The sequence below is a fragment of the Amblyraja radiata genome, chromosome 18, assembly GCF_010909765.2.
Source record: "Amblyraja radiata isolate CabotCenter1 chromosome 18, sAmbRad1.1.pri, whole genome shotgun sequence".
Classification (NCBI taxonomy): Eukaryota; Metazoa; Chordata; class Chondrichthyes; order Rajiformes; family Rajidae; genus Amblyraja; species Amblyraja radiata.
The window spans coordinates 9,533,753-9,550,438 of NC_045973.1; the positions used below are offsets into that span (position 1 = coordinate 9,533,753).

General features: G+C 44.1%; 1 protein-coding gene across 1 annotated transcript in view; it reads right to left on the minus strand.

Annotated features, from left to right (window-relative positions):
• frmd4b (FERM domain containing 4B) overlaps window positions 1-16,686 on the minus strand; it is a 174,625-nt gene that overhangs the window by 12,052 nt on the left and 145,887 nt on the right. The window contains 5 exon segments of the mRNA XM_033037349.1: window positions 5,817-5,987; window positions 9,812-9,965; window positions 11,612-11,668; window positions 12,700-12,928; window positions 16,297-16,416. Coding sequence (XP_032893240.1) covers window positions 5,817-5,987; window positions 9,812-9,965; window positions 11,612-11,668; window positions 12,700-12,928; window positions 16,297-16,416 — 731 coding nt within the window.

Below are 16,686 nucleotides of genomic sequence, written 5' to 3' on the forward strand. Positions count from 1 at the left end.
GAGGAGTACCTTCAGCAACAGGCTGGTTCCACCAAAGATGCAGCATAGAATGCCACAGGAGAAGCTTTTTTCCCTTCGGTCGTGGGGGTAGACTGACTCCCTGCCCCAATCTTTGCACACACCCCAATCATTTCCACTCATCACTTGAATTTCACGTTTCATGTATTTAGTGTTTTATGACTGTTGGCAGATCAATTTCCCACCTGGGGATAAATAAAGTTCTATCGTATTGTATCGAAAGGGCACGATAATTTGCAATCAGACCCAGTAGAACAGGCCAAACAATTAGACACAGGGATCTGCCGATGCTAGTTTGCCACAAAGACAATTTATCTCACTATTCCCACTTACACGTCAATTAATATCATAAATAGGTTGTGACCAGATAATGGTTCAAGCCAATCCACGCCATGGATACCACAGTTACCCCTTGGTGCAAGATCAAGGCAGAGGTATCAAAGGGAAGTTAAAGGCATAAGTCCGTGATAATAATTAGGCCATTCGGCCCATCACGTCTATTCCACCATTCAATCATGGCTGATCTATCTTTCCCTCTCACCCCATTCTCCTCATAACCTTTGACATCCTTCTGAATCAAGAAACACCACCTTAAAATACCAAGACTTGGCCTCACACAGCCGTCTGAGACATTGAATCCCCAATTCACCACCCACTGACTGAAGAATTTCTTTCAAAACTACCTGGTCAAATTCACATTGTTGTTTGTGGGTTCTTGTTGAATGGAAATTCACTGCGACTGTTACCATACAATTGTACTCGCATGTTACTCATTGGCTGTAAGCAACCTAATGTAAATGTTGTGAAAAGCATTTATAAATGCGAGTTCCTCTTTCTTTCATCGTCCAAATACATTTCCTCCGCATCTCCACCCGGGATAGACATCCTTCCTGAAGTCTCCCCAGCTGTGGCTCACCATTGTTTAGTCATAGTTCAACGTTCCCTCCTTGTTTCTGTACTCAAATGTTTCCGATGCATCCACGGATCTCAGTGCCTATTTAAACAGCTTTCTCAGCTCACCAGTCTGAAGAAGGGTCTCGACCCAAAACATCACACATTCCTTCTCTCCAGAGATGCTGCCTGTCCCGCGAGTTACTCCAGCTTTTTGTGTCTAGCTTCTTTCTCAAATGGTCTTTAGTTTAGAGATTTAGTTGAGTTTAGTGATACAACGCGAAAACCGGCCCGTCAGCCCACCGAGTCCATTGATGACCAGCGATCACCTGCACACTAGTTCTATTCTAACACCTGGGGACAATTTACAGAAGCCAATTAACCTGTGTAAGAAAGAACTGCAGAGCTGGTAAAATCGAAGGTAGGCACAAATGCAGGGAGTAACTCAGCAGGTGAGGCAGCATCTATGGGAGAAGAAGAATGGGCGACGTTTCGGGTCGAGACTCTTCTCAGACTGAAGGGTCTCGACCCGAAAGGTCACCCAATCCTTCTCTCCATAGATGCTACCTCACCTGCTGAGTTACTCCTGCATTTTGTGTCAACCCTACAAACCTGCACGTTGGAGTTGTGGGAGGAAACCGGAGCACCCGATGTCCTGCGATCTTCAAAGATTATGCATGCATACTCATTAGTAATTCAATGCTTACGTTCCTTTTAAAACTGCACTAATTAATTTACATTATCAACCTGCAATCTTCCTGCCGAGATCTAGCCCTTCACACTTGCTCGGATGAGAAATTTCATCAAGCTCTTCCCCAACCCAATCCGCCAATCACTTTTTATACATTTTTGAGATATATGCTATCTACAAAAAGTGAGGTAATGCCCACTTATCGAAACACAAGTCACTTATATATCGAAAGGAGCAGCAGTACTTTATACATCTTGGGCAGACCAGTTGACTACTGTTCACCACCATTCTCCTTTCTTTAGACTTTAGAGATACAGCGTAGAAACAGGCCCTTCGGCCCACCGAGTCCACGCCGACTGTGGAAGTCTCTGCGGTGGAGGCAGGTTCTCTGGATGCTTTCAAGAGAGAGCTAGATCGGGCTCTTAAAAATAGTGGAGTCAGGGGATATGGGGAGAAGGCAGGAACGGGGTACTGATTGGGGATGATCAGCCATGATCACATTGAATGGCGGTGCTGGCTTGAAAGGCCGAATGACCTACTCCTGCACCTATTGTCTATTGACCAGCAATTACCCTGTATGTGACCACTAACCTACACAAGGAAAAAATTGCAATTTATAGAAGCCAATTAACCTACAAACCTGTACATCATCACTTGAATTTCACGTTTCATGTATTTAGTGTTTTATGACTGTTGGCAGATCAATTTCCCACCTGGGATAAATAAAGTTCTATCGTATTGTATCGAAATGGCACGATAATTTGCAATCAGACCCAGTAGAACAGGCCAAACAATTAGACACAGGGATCTGCCGATACTAGTTTGCCACAAAGACAATTTATCTCACTATTCCCACTTACACGTCAATTAATATCATAAATAGGTTGTGACCAGATAATGGTTCAAGCCAATCCACGCCAGGGATACCACAGTTACCTCTTGGTGCAAGATCAAGGCAGAGGTATCAAAGGGAAGTTAAAGGCATAAGTCCGTGATAATAATTAGGCCATTCGGCCCATCACGTCTATTCCACCATTCAATCATGGCTGATCTATCTTTCCCTCTCAACCCCATTCTCCTCATAACCTTTGACATCCTTCTGAATCAAGAAACACCACCTTAAAAATACCCAAAGACTTGGCCTCCACAGCCGTCTGAGACATTGAATTCCCCAGATTCACCACCCACTGACTGAAGAAATTTCTTTCAAAACTACCTGGTCAAATTCACATTGTTGTTTGTGGGTTCTTGTTGAATGGAAATTCACTGCGACTGTTACCATACAATTGCAGTCGCATGTTACTCATTGGCTGTAAGCAACCTAATGTAAATGTTGTGAAAAGCATTTATAAATGCGAGTTCCTCTTTCTTTCATCGTCCAAATACATTTCCTCCGCATCTCCACCCGGGATAGACATCCTTCCTGAAGTCTCCCCAGCTGTGGCTCACCATTGTTTAGTCATAGTTCAACGTTCCCTCCTTGTTTCTGTACTCAAATGTTTCCGATGCATCCACGGATCTCAGGTGCCTATTTAAACAGCTTTCTCAGCTCACCAGTCTGAAGAAGGGTCTCGACCCAAAACGTCACACATTCCTTCTCTCCAGAGATGCTGCCTGTCCCGCTGAGTTACTCCAGCTTTTTGTGTCTATCTTCTTTCTCAAATGGTCTTTAGTTTAGAGATTTAGTTGAGTTTAGTGATACAACGCGAAAACAGGCCCGTCGGCCCACCGAGTCCGTGATGACCAGCGATCACCTGCACACTAGTTCTATTCTACACACTGGGGACAATTTACAGAAGCCAATTAACCTGTGTAAGAAAGAACTGCAGATGCTGGTAAAATCGAAGGTAGGCACAAAATGCAGGAGTAACTCAGCAGGTGAGGCAGCATCTATGGAGAGAAGGAATGGGCGACGTTTCGGGTCGAGACCCTTCTTCAGACTGAAGGGTCTCGACCCGAAATGTCACCCAATCCTTCTCTCCATAGATGCTACCTCACCTGCTGAGTTACTCCTGCATTTTGTGTCAACCTACAAACCTGCACGTTGGAGTGTGGGAGGAAACCGGAGTACCCGATGTCCTGTGATCTTCAAAGATTATGCATGCATACTCATTAGTAATTCAATGCTTACGTTCCTTTTAAAACTGCACTAATTAATTTACATTATCAACCTGCAATCTTCCTGCCGAGATCTAGTCCTTCACACTTGCTCGGATGAGAAATTTCATCAAGCTCTTCCCCAACCCAATCCGCCAATCACTTTTTATACATTTTTGAGATATATGCTATCTACAAAAAGTGAGGTAATGCCCACTTATCGAAACACAAGTCACTTATATATCGAAAGGAGCAGCAGTACTTTATACATCTTGGGCAGACCAGTTGACTACTGTTCACCACCATTCTCCTTTCTTTAGACTTTAGAGATACAGCGTAGAAACAGGCCCTTCGGCCCACCGAGTCCACGCCGACTGTGGAAGTCTCTGCGGTGGAGGCAGGTTCTCTGGATGCTTTCAAGAGAGAGCTAGATCGGGCTCTTAAAAATAGTGGAGTCAGGGGATATGGGGAGAAGGCAGGAACGGGGTACTGATTGGGGATGATCAGCCATGATCACATTGAATGGCGGTGCTGGCTTGAAAGGCCGAATGACCTACTCCTGCACCTATTGTCTATTGACCAGCAATTACCCTGTATGTGACCACTAACCTACACAAGGAAAAAATTGCAATTTATAGAAGCCAATTAACCTACAAACCTGTACTTATTTGAAGTGTGGGAGGAAACCGAAGATCTCGGAGAAAACGCACGCAGGTCACGGGAAGAACGTACAAACTCCGTACAGACAGCGCCCGTAGTCGGGATCGAACCCGGGTCTCCGGCGCTGCAAGTGCTGTAAAAGCCAACAACTCTACCACTGCGCCACCGTAACTGGCTACTGTAGCTGTGTGGACTGCGGACTAGGGTGGTGTTAGATTACTTAGAAAATCAATGGGGGAATGGGACGACGCATTAAAGGTCAGCATAGACTCGATGAGTTGAAAGGTTGTCCTTTGTCATAAGGAAATATGAAGCATTTGGCAGAGGTGAAAAATCTATAAATATCTGATTTCTGAATGATCATTGTTACATCCGTGATATTACTTTAGGTGAAAAATCTATAAATACCTACATTTTGAATGGTCACTGTGACATTCATGATATTTCTTTAGGCCGGATTCTAAACTATATTTAAACATACTGTTAGCATGGTAGTAATAGGAATAGGAATTTTGAGATGTAGCTGGTAGAACTGCTGCCTCATAGCGCCACACTCCCAAGTTCGAGCCCGACCTCGAATGCTCTCCATGTGGAGTTTGCAAGTTCTCCCTGTGGCCGCGTGGGTTTTCCCCCCATGGTGCTCCAGTTTCCTCCCCCTTCCCAAAAACGTGCGGGTTTGTGGCTGAATTGCCCTCTGTAAATTGCCCCTAGGGTGTAGGGAGTGGATAGGTAAGATTCAATTATATTTTATTGTCACATGTACCCAAGTACAGTGACATGCTTTGTTTCTGCAGACAACCCGGTAAAATCATACAGCAGACCCCAGGCAGTACACAAGAGTCGCCACATTCCTGGCAGCGACAAAGTTACAAACATTTACCGAACAGTCCCACACCAACAAGAAGGAGAACATAGAACTGGTGTGAACTAATGGTTGATGGTCAGCATGGACTCGTGTAGGAAGGAACTACAGATGCTGGTGTAAACCAAAGATAGACACAAAAAGCTGGAGTAACTCAGCGGGACAGGCAGCAACTCTGGAGAGAAGGAATGGGTGATGTTTGGAGCACCCAGAGAAAAACCACACAGTCACGGGGAGAACGAACAACCTCCATACAGACAACACCCGTCGTCAGGATCGAACCCGGGTCTCTGGCGCTGTAACGGGCAGCAACTCTACCCCTGCGCCACCGTGCCGCCAACAAGCTGTCCGTCAGTCACTTTTGTATCTGTTGACACCACCCCTTAAATCCAAAGCTCTGTGACTTGAAATTTGATAACACATCCATTGTATCAAATTGCAAATGTCTTCTGGTGGCCCACGCACAAAACATTAATTGCACATCCTTCTACAATTGACACAACCAAATACATTTTCGATTTTGAGCAGCCTTACTCTTGTACATTTAAGTTAAGGAGTCTTGTTTTCAGAAACATTCAATCCCTTTAAAGAACATACCGTAGCTGGCTGCTGCTGTAAGCATTGCGAGTCAGTACTGGCGTGGCCGGCATACTTCTCCCTCCCTGGCATTGTCTACCCTGGGATCTGTAAGGGCTGCTGTGTGTGGAGCTCAGTTCCCTGTGGCCGTGCAGAATATCCTGCAAGTAGCAACCTTCATTGTTGTTGAATCTGCAAAACAATTCCATTTGAAAATTGGTCATGTTACAATGAATGTGACAATCTTAAAGAATCTTATCTGCAATCACAAGATAATATTTTGTGCTCAGAGATGCAGCGCGGAAACAGGCCCTTCGGCCCACCGATTCTGCACCGATCATTGATCACCCCCATATGCTCACACTATCCTGCACACTACGGATAATTTACAATTTTCATTGTACTGAAGCCAATTAACCTACACATCTTTGGAGCTTGGAAAGAAACCGGAGCACCCGGAGCAAACCCACGTGGTCACAGGCAGAACGTACAAACTCTGTACAGACATTGCGAGTAGTCAGGATCGAACTCGGGTCTCTGTCACTGTGAGGCAGCAACTCTACCACTTCGCCATCGTGCTGCACAGAATTTCTCCAGATTGCAACTGAGCAATGGCTCGCTGGGCCAAATGGCCTACTCCTGCACCTAGTGTTTATTGTATAATGCCAAAATACTGTACACTACACATTTCACTTTTCTGTTCATTATACAAAATGCATAAACGTCTCAGCAATAAACATGGGCTGTTAATAGAAATACGGTACTTTAAGAGTAAGAGAGATCTTTTATCAAATGAGCTATTACCGTAGGCTTTGTCAATATTTGTATGCCTGTAAACAACAAGAAACATTAAGCACCAGTGCAAACTGTGCCATGATAAATCGAATATCCAAGCCAGTTTGTAAATTATTCCCATATTAATTTTTTTTAATGCTCAAGGTTTTCGATTTGATTAGTGCAATTGCTGCCTTATCTAGAGATTGCAGTCTTGCAAGTTTATATCTCGGTGTAAGGATTTATTAGTTAATAAGCACCACATGTTGCATCAGAGGAACAAAATATAAATCCCCAGGTCTGGCAATGATTAAGCAACATGACTTGGCTTACAGATGCTCTAACGAAGTTCAAAGATCGGAGCATAAATCTCCAGAGATAAACTATTAAAAAATCGAGTCTGAAGAAGGGTCATGACCCAAAATGTCACCTATCTATGTTCTCCAGAGATGCTGCCTGACCCATTGAGTTACTCCAGCATTCTGTGTTGTTCCTCGGTAAACCAGCATCTGCAGTTTCTTGTTTCCATAACAAAATAGACCGGCAGCTTGGAATTATGTAGCATCTTTGATGTTTTTCGAAAACATCGGAAAGTGCAAAAGAATAGCATCAAAGAGACTACGACACGTGACTATAACACAGCACCTTTTGTTTTTAAGGTGCAAAGAAGGGATAACAAATAGCAAATTTGGTTGAATTATGATATGGTAAATGAGGTTATATTTACTACAATTTGGACTACAAGATGCCAGGGTAACAAAGACAAATTTGTAGACACAAGGAACTGCAGATGCTGGTTTACCACACAAAAAAGGACAAAGTGCTGGAGTAACTCAATGGGGTCAGGCAGCATCTCTGGAAGATATGGATAGGGACCTTCTTCAAATAATTTTGTGCCATTTAATCTCCTAGATCAGATTGCCAAATTTGCTCAACTTTAAATGCACACCACACACATTGTTTTCTTTCTTGAATGTGTCTGTAACTTTCTTTCATCGTGACCCATCTGCTGCCAAAGCATCCTGTCTCTTTCGGAGAAGAGTTAAGGTTTCAAACACTGTTGATCACCACTTGATTGTGCAAGTGTTGATGTGCCAGAGGCCACCGCATGAGACACGCGCTTGCGTTTCTGTGCGCGTGCTTTTACCTGTCATTGAATGTTGTGTAGAACATTATGCAATAATGATGCGTGCATCAAAGACTGTGGAGAAGTCTGAATCATCTTGCGTGGCACACTCTCAGGATCTTCCAGGATAGAGTCGAGCGGAAAACATGATGTCACTCATGCATATTCACTAAATAATTCTGCTGGTTTAGTTTAGATTGAGAGTTGAAAACATACACTGGCTAATTGACTCGTGCCGGCATTGAAATATATAAGATTTAAGTTTTCCAAATTGATGCATTAATTTTAAATCGAACTGATAAAGTATAATTGGAGACCAATTTTGTTTGGAGTCTGGGAAACCACTATAAAGTGATTTTGCCCACAGCACACTGGTATAAAACTCAAGATAAACAAAAGTGCTGTAGTAACTCAGCGGGTCAGGCAGCTCCCCATGAGAATAAGGATGGGTGACGTTTCAGGTCGGGACCCTTCTTCAGAATAGAACTCGATTAAGAATTCTCATCCTTGCCTATTTACTTTAAGAGCTTTTTATTTTTACATTCCATTTGGAAAATGTTGGTACTTTTCTCAAAGGCAACCCTTGCTTTCTTTGATCACATCTCTATAAATAATCTGAAAGGTTCCTGATAAACATAAAACAAATTGAACACAAACTTAAATGTGGTGAGTCGATAGTGCTCAACAATATCTCAGCCAGAGACTAGTTTTAAAAAACACAAAATAAAATGAGTTTCTGCCAAAGTCTTTTTCAAACAAATCAATGTTAATGTCAATGTAACAGAGTTTAGGGACTGTCATCCAATGATAGTTAACTTCTTTTTTCAAAGGTTGTATGGGAAAACTGCAGAGTGCAGAGAAGAGAGGATGTTGCCAGGACTCGAGGGGCCGAGTTAAAGAGAGGGGTTGAGCAAGCTAGGACTCTACTGCTTTGGAGCGCAGGAGGATGAGGGGCGATCTTGTAGAGAGGTGCACTGAAAAATCATATGAGGATTAGATCAAGTAGACGCACAGAGTTCCTTGTCCAGAGTTGGGGAATCAACAACCAGAGGACATAGATTGAAGTCTGTAGAAGGGTTTCGGCCCCAAACATTGCCTATTTCCTTCGCTCCATAGATGCTGCTGCACCCGCTGAGTTTCTCCAGCTTTTTTGTGTACCAGAGGACATAGGTTTAACGTGAGGGGGGGGGGAAGATTTATTAGGGACCTTTTTTCACACAAAGGGTGATAGGTGTATGGAACAAGCTGCCAGAGAGGGTAGTTGAGGTAGGTACTATCGTAACGTTTAAGAAACATTTAGACAAGTACGTGGATAGGATAGGTTTAGATTACACCTGTCCCCAAATGCAGGCAGGTGGGACTAGTGTAGATGGGACATGCTGGCTGGTGTGGGCAAGCTGGGCCAAAGGGCCTGTTTCCATGTAGTATTACACCATAACTCCAGAAATACACAGCTGTGATACACACAGACCACTCTAAGCCAAGGCATTTGGGTGGCAGACAAATGAGCAAGCGTCTGCGGCAATTGTTTGACATTTTAGAGGCTGTCGATTAGAGTTCAAGACCAGCATGTTTCTGTGGGGATGAAGGATAAGGAAGATGAGGTTGGAGAACCATAGGCGACAAGTGAGATTGCAAGTTTAGTCAAAAAGTAAAAGGAAACATGTACAAGGTTTATTTAGCTGAAATTAGGCAAGGTCCAACAAAGCAGGAGAAAAACTTAAAACAAGAAATTAGAGGGGCTCAAAGAGGATAAGAATTTTTCTCAGCAAGTAGGATAAATGAGAATCCCAGGGCATGTTATACCAATATTAGGAGCAAGAGAGCGGGTAGGGAAAGGGTAGGTCCACTCAAGGACAAAGACAGGGCACCAGCATCTGATGTTCCTTCCGACACAAAGCAGGGAATTTATGTGTGTAAGTCAAAGGAAAGGAATGTGTCTCTGCACCCTTTCCAGCTTGAAGATGCTTCAGATAACTTGTTAAAGGAGAAGTTGACAATAAAAACACACATATGTTACGCAGCAAACTTTGAAGAAGCAAACAAAATGGTTCCCGTCTAGAATACAAATAGTCACAGATGTACACAGATCCTAAAGAATCAGGAATTGCTCTACCTAGGATGGACTAGATGTCCTTTATCGTGTAGCTGTTCACTTGCAGAACTCCTCCTTTGCCGACTCTGTTTGAGCTCGAGAGACTGCGGTGGAAGTGGCCTCGGTGGTTGCTGGCTGGAAAAGGATCGCTTTCTTTGCACACCACGCACGTCATCTGCCAGAACAAACAATGAGAACGTTAGTAATTGTAAGCAACTCAGTACACCTTTCAGTTCATCTGCAAATACCATAATACACACAATTACAATTTCACCTCATGGTTCACATTTAGATCGTAAAATACGTTGTGAGAATTGTTGCTGTAGACAGATTGTTTTATTTAGAGATACAGCGTGGAAACAGGCCCTTCGGCCCACCAACCATCACTTGTACACTCGTTCAGTCTCACACACTAGGGAGAATTTACAGAAGCCAATTAACCTACAAACTTGCACGTCTATGGAATGTGGGAGGAAACCAGGGCACCCGGAGAAATCCCACTCAGTCACAGGGTGAATGCGCAAACTCCGCACAGACAGCACCTGTAGTCAGGATCAAACCCGGGTACTGGCATTGTAAGGCAGCAACTTTACCGTTGCACCACCGCGCCGCCCCTTTTATTCTTAGATCAATTTTAGGGCTCAAATACTATCTACTATACTTCTACTATCTGGCTACTGACGCACACACTTACACTAGCTGCATCTCTTTATTGTGTGCACTGAGACTGGATGTGTCCAAACTAAATGACTTTGATCAGAACACGGTTAGACATCCACCTCTTCCCACAAGAGGACAAGAGCACTAACAAAATGCCCTGCAGGACGAAAGGGCCTGTCCCACTTGGCGATTGTTTCGGCGACTGTCGGCATCATTGACTGACGTGTCAGGTCACCGATAAAGTCGCGGCGTGACGACGTATGACGCGCGGTGTCGCCTCAAGTGACGCAACATTTTTTTTGTCGCCACTGGATATTGAAATGCATAAAATCTTTCGGTGACACTGATACGTCAGTCAACGACGCCGGCAGTCGCCAAAAAAATTGCCAAGTGGGACAGGCCCTGAAAAGATAAACACCACGGTTAGAACACGGACTGATTTTACTTAGGACTGATATTTCAAATTCAATTGTTCTGCCTGGAAAGAATTGAATTTTGGAATCACTCGCGTAATTTTCCATGTTAATAAACTGGTTAAACTGGATGGGATCTGACCAAGAGAATAGATTCTGGAGTGTTACACAAACTGCTGGAGGTGGTCAGTGGGTCAGGCAGCATCTGCGGAGGCAAAGGGAACGGTCAATGTTTCAGATTGAGACTGTGCGTTAGGATGAGGTAGGGAACTTACTTTAGTTTAGTAGCTTAGTTCAGTTTATTGACACGCAGTACAGCGGAAAGCTTTTGTTGCGTGCTAACCAGTCAGCAGTAAAACAATACAAGATTACAACCGGGCCATCCACAGCGTACAGATACATGATAAAGGGAATAATGTTTAGTGCAAGATAAAGTCCAGTAAAGTCCGATCAAAGATAGTCCGAGGGTCTCCAATGAGGTAGATAGTGGATCAGAACTGCTCTCAAGTTGTTGGTAGGATGGTTCAGTTGCCTGATAACAGCTGGGAAGAAACTGTCCCAGAATCTGGAGTTGTGCGTTTTCACAGTGCTATACATCTTGCCTGATGGGGGAGGGGAGAAGAGGGAGCGGTCGGGGTGCAATCCGTCCTTGATTATGCTGCTGGCCTTGGCACGACTGTAATCCCTAACATTAAAGTGCACATGCAGGCACTGTTAATAAGTAGAGCATTCTAACTCGAGTTCTTACCATCGTCTGCTGTGTTTGTGTCCGATAAAGAACTGGTTTCCGAGGGTATGATCTCATCTACACAGGGGGGGAAAAAAGTGAAATGTTTCACAATGAGGAAATCATGAATGCAAAAGTGTCGACAAAATGATTACTGGCAACATTATTCTTCTATTCACTGGAAATCATGTCAGTACAAAACATTATGAATGGTGAGAAAGGTTTTTCTGCTGAGTTGAGTTAGACTCAGTCACACTGCATACCTCACTGAAACAGGCCCTTCAGCCCAACCTATCCATGCTGACCAAGGTGACCCATTCACCCAATTTATTTTGAAATACCACGATTCCATAAATATAAATACAATCGTCTAATTGGGGAGAGAATCCAGAAATCGGAGGCTAAAAGGGACGTTTGGGAATGCTGATGCAGTATTCCCAAAAAGTTAATCGGTAAGTTGAAGGCAAGATGTAGTAAAGAAAGCAAACGCAATGCTAGCATTTATTTCAAGAGGGTTTATATACAAAAACAGGGATGTAATGCTGAGGCCCTGGACAGGCTGCATTTGGAATATTGTGAGCAATTTTGGTCACCATATCTGAGGAAGGATATGCTGGCTCTGGAGAAGGTCCAGAAGAGGTTTACAAGAATTATCCCAGGAATGAGTAGGTTAATGTATGAAGGCACTGGGCCTGTAGTCGCTGAAGTTTAGAAGAATGAGGGGGACCTCATTGAAATGTACAGAATAGTGAAAGCTTGGATAGAGTGGATGTGGAGAGGATGTTTCCACTAGAGGGAGAGTGTAGGACAAGAGGTCATAGCCTCAGAATTTTAGGAAGGAGATGAGGAGGAGGGTGGTGAAACTGTGGAATTCATTGCAACAGAAAGCGGTGGAGGGCAAGTCAGAGATAGATAGATTCTTGATTAGTACGGGTGTCAGAGGATATGGGGAGAAGGCAGGAGAATGGAGTTAGGAGGGAGAGATAAATCAGCCATGGTTGAATGGCAGAGTAGACGATAGGCCGAATGACCTAATTCTGCTCCTATCATTCATGAACATGATCTTATGATGATTTCAAGTGCAATTGGAGGATTAATTAGATTCTTACCAGGAAGTATGAGGGAGGCTCTTGGAATTGGTTTCCTCCCACTCTTTATTCTGTACTCGTTACTTGCATTCTCGATATCCTGCAGCTTCTTCAGAGCCTCAATGTAGTCTTGCTTCCTCTTCCTTTTAACGTTCTTGCCTATTTCGGGATCGTTGGCCAGTTTCCTTGCAGCTTCCACTATTTTCTGCTGAATGACAAATTTGCTTTCCAGGTTTTGTAAGTGCGGATCCTAAAATGCAACGCGGTGGGAAAGAAAAAACACAATCCTTTAGTTGTTATTATTGCCCACAGATTCTTACTCGGTTGGCGGCACTGAATGCTGTGTGTGGATGCGGGAACACACTGCACCATGCCTCTGAAATTAAGATGCTTTTAAGTTATTGGGGCATAACATTGGAGGTAGTCTGAAGTGTGGTATTCCCAGCGCACAGTACCTTCAGCGTTATTGACCAGGGACAGTTTCTTCCCAGGTGTTGTCAGGCAACTGAACCATCCTAACACATCTAGAGAGCAGTCCTGAACTACTATCTACCTCATTGGTGACCCTCGGACTATCTTTGATCAGACTTTACCTTGCACTAAATGTTATTCCTTTATCATGTATCTATAAACTGTACATGGCTCGACTGTAATCATGTAGTATTGTTGTTCCGCTGACTGGTTAGCACGCAACAAAAGCTTTTCACTGTACCTCGGTACAGAAATAAGCTGAAAATTTGTTCTATAGACTAGAATGGGTTTCTAGAAACCCATTTTTTAAAGTTTAGTTTATTGAACTAAATAGCCACATGGCACAGACACAGGCCGTTCAGCCCAAACTGCCCATCCCGACCATAGATGCCCCATCTACACAAGACCCACCTGCCCCGCGCTTGGCCCATCTTTAAACTGACATTTACAAAATCACACAGAAAACTATTGCAGGACCGTCTTTTGAGCAAATCTTCTAATGAGCAATTAAGTATTTGCAATAAATGTAAACCTTGTCGAATCATCCAATTAAAATAATATTATTTCTTTCTGATGCTTCAAGGTAGTTTCACAAGATGAATTCCCACATCTTTAACAAAGGGCCAGTGTAGTTGCAACATGAACATTCTTTCCAGATCATAATCATCTGCCGGTATGCATGGTGAAAATTTAACCCCAGCCTTGGCTCAACAAAAACACTACGTTTGTTTAGGTAATGATCCTTAAGATGTGCGGGTTTTTAGGTTAATTGGCCTCTGTAAATTGCCTCTTGTATGTAGGGGGTTAGTGTGAAAGTGGGATAGAAACAGAAAATTGGTGCAGGAGCAGGCCATTCGGCCCTTCAAGCCAGCACCACCATTCAATATGATCATGGCTGATCATCCAAAAGCAGTACCCCATGATCACAATGAATGGTGGTGCTGGCTCGAAGGGCCAAATGGCCTCCTCCTGCACCTATCTTCTATGACACATCCACAGTGTACAGATACATGATAAAATGAATAGCGTGAATAATGTTTAGTGCAAGATAAAGCCAGTCAAGTCCAATCAAAGATAGTCCGAGGGTCTTCAATGAGGTTGATAGTAGTTCAGGACTGCTCTCTAGTTGTTGGTAGGATGGTTCAGTTGCCTGAAAACAGCTGGGAAGAAACTGTCCCTGAATCTGGAGGTGGGTGTTTTCACACTTCTATACCTTTTACCCGATGGGAGAGGGGAGAAGGAGTGGCTGTAACCAAGGAAAATCTTGGCATAAACATGCCACGGGAAAATCCAACTAAAGGGACCTTGTGGATATGATAGTTATACGTATGAAACACAGAAAAAAGGTGCAGGAGTAGGCCATCCTGCCCTTCGAGCCACCACCACCATTCAATATGATCATGGCTGATCATCCAAAAGCAGTACCCCGTACCCGCTTTCTCCCCATATCCCTAGATTCCGTTAGCCCTCCAGCAATTTTGTGTACCTGAGCTATATCTAACGCTCCCTTGAAAACATCCAGTGAATTGGCCTCCACTGCCTTCTGTGGCAGAGAATTCCACAGATTCACAACTCTCTGGGTGAAAAAGTTTTTCCTCATCTCAGTCCTGAATGGCCTGCCCCTTATTCTTAAACTGTGAACCCTGGTTCTGGACTCCCCCAACATCGGGAACATTTTCCCTGCATCTATCCTGTCCAATCCCTTAAGAATTTTCTAAGTTTCTATAAGATCCCCACAGGATAATACAGAACTCGTTCGAATGGGTGATCTATGGTCGGCATGGCCACATGAGCCTGTTACCAGACTGTATCAATGATAAATGTGAAGTTGGCAGAGAATGAGTTCAGTGGAATCTGTGCATTGGATAGTCTTTGTATGGGAATGCAGGGGAATCAAAAGTCAGCTGAAATTCTCACCCTGGATTGTTTATCCGTTGAACTTGCTGGAAGAAGGAGCTTAGGGAAGGCCAATCTTTTAGCAAGAGTGTAGTGTGTGTGGCCTCATGGATAAAGAATGCCATTTGGTGTAAGCTGGGCTAGAGAGACTTTGAATACATAGAAATAATGCCCGTCCCACTTAGGAAACCTGAACGGAAACCTCTGGAGACTTTGCGCCGCACCCAAGGTTTCCGTGCAGTTCCCGGAGGTTGCAGGTGGTTGCCGGTAGTGGAAGCAGGTAGGGAGACTGACAAAAACCTCCGGAAACCGCACGGAAACCTTGGGTGGGGCGCAAAGCCTCCAGAGGTTTCCGTTCAAGTTTCCTAAGTGGGACAGGGGCATTAGGATCTGCTAATGCTGGTTTACACTAAAGGATATAAAGTGGGCAGTCACGGAGGCGCAGCGGTAGAGACCCTGGTTCGATCCCGACTACGGGTGCTGTCTGTACGGAGTTTGTACGTTCTCCCCGTGACCTGCGTGGGTTTTCACCTAGATCTTCGGTTTCCTCCCACACTCCAAAGACGTACAGGTTTGTAGGTTAATTGGCTTGGTAAATGGTACACCCTAGTGGGTGTAAGATAGTGTTAATGTGCGGGGATCGCTGGTCGGCGCGGACCTGGCGGGCCGAAGGGCCTGTTTCACGCTGTATCTCTCAAAACTAAACTAAACTAGTGCTGGAGTAGCTCAGCGACAGCATCTCTGGAGCACATGGATAGGTGACGCTTTGGGTCGAGACCCTTCTTCACTTTCCTTCATTGTCTGAAAAAGGGTCTTGACCTGCAACGTTAACAATCCATGTTCTCCGGAGATGCTATCTGACCAGCCGAGTTACTCCAGCACTTTGTGACCTCTTTGAGAAATTTGCATCGGTTTATTGTGCTTTTTTGTGTTGCCACACGGTGCCGGCACGCATATTGTGCCTTGCATCTGGTGATTTGGCAGACTATTAGGAAGAATACTCAATTAATAACAAAAGGAAACAAAGTGCTGGAGTAACTCAACGCAAAATATCACCTATTCTTGTTCTCCACAGAACCTGCCTGACCCTCTGAGTCACTTTGCATCCTTCTATCCCAAACATACACTGCCTTATTCAGAACTACGCAGCACTAATGCTTCATGGCACCGATAGGAATTAAAGGCAGCTATGACTTTTGGAAAGCAAAGTTTGCTTGGTTGGTTCCTGTCATTGGTCTCATGGATACTTGCCTCTTCACTTTGCAGTAGGGAGTCCTCCAGTTTGAACGCCGTTCCCACCCGTCTCCTCACACGTGGAAGATCTTCACCCAGGGTTTGCGGGTACTCTTTTGGTAGTTTTCCAGTTAACTCCTAAAATGGAAAGTACAATAGATTCCAGTCAACAGCAAATTAAAAAAAAAAAACAAAAAAAAAAAACCCCCCGTTTATACAGAGTTTTTCCACAATTTCAGGGCATTGCGGAAATCTAAAACTTCGGATGTGAAGCGGGCAATTTGCACACAAGGTCACACCAACAGGGCCTTTCCTTGCATTTCAAATAACCCCATGACTACCCTCTCTTGGATGATGAACCCTTCAGCCCCAATTCTCTCTGTCCCTCCTCCACCCGAGACCTTCTGG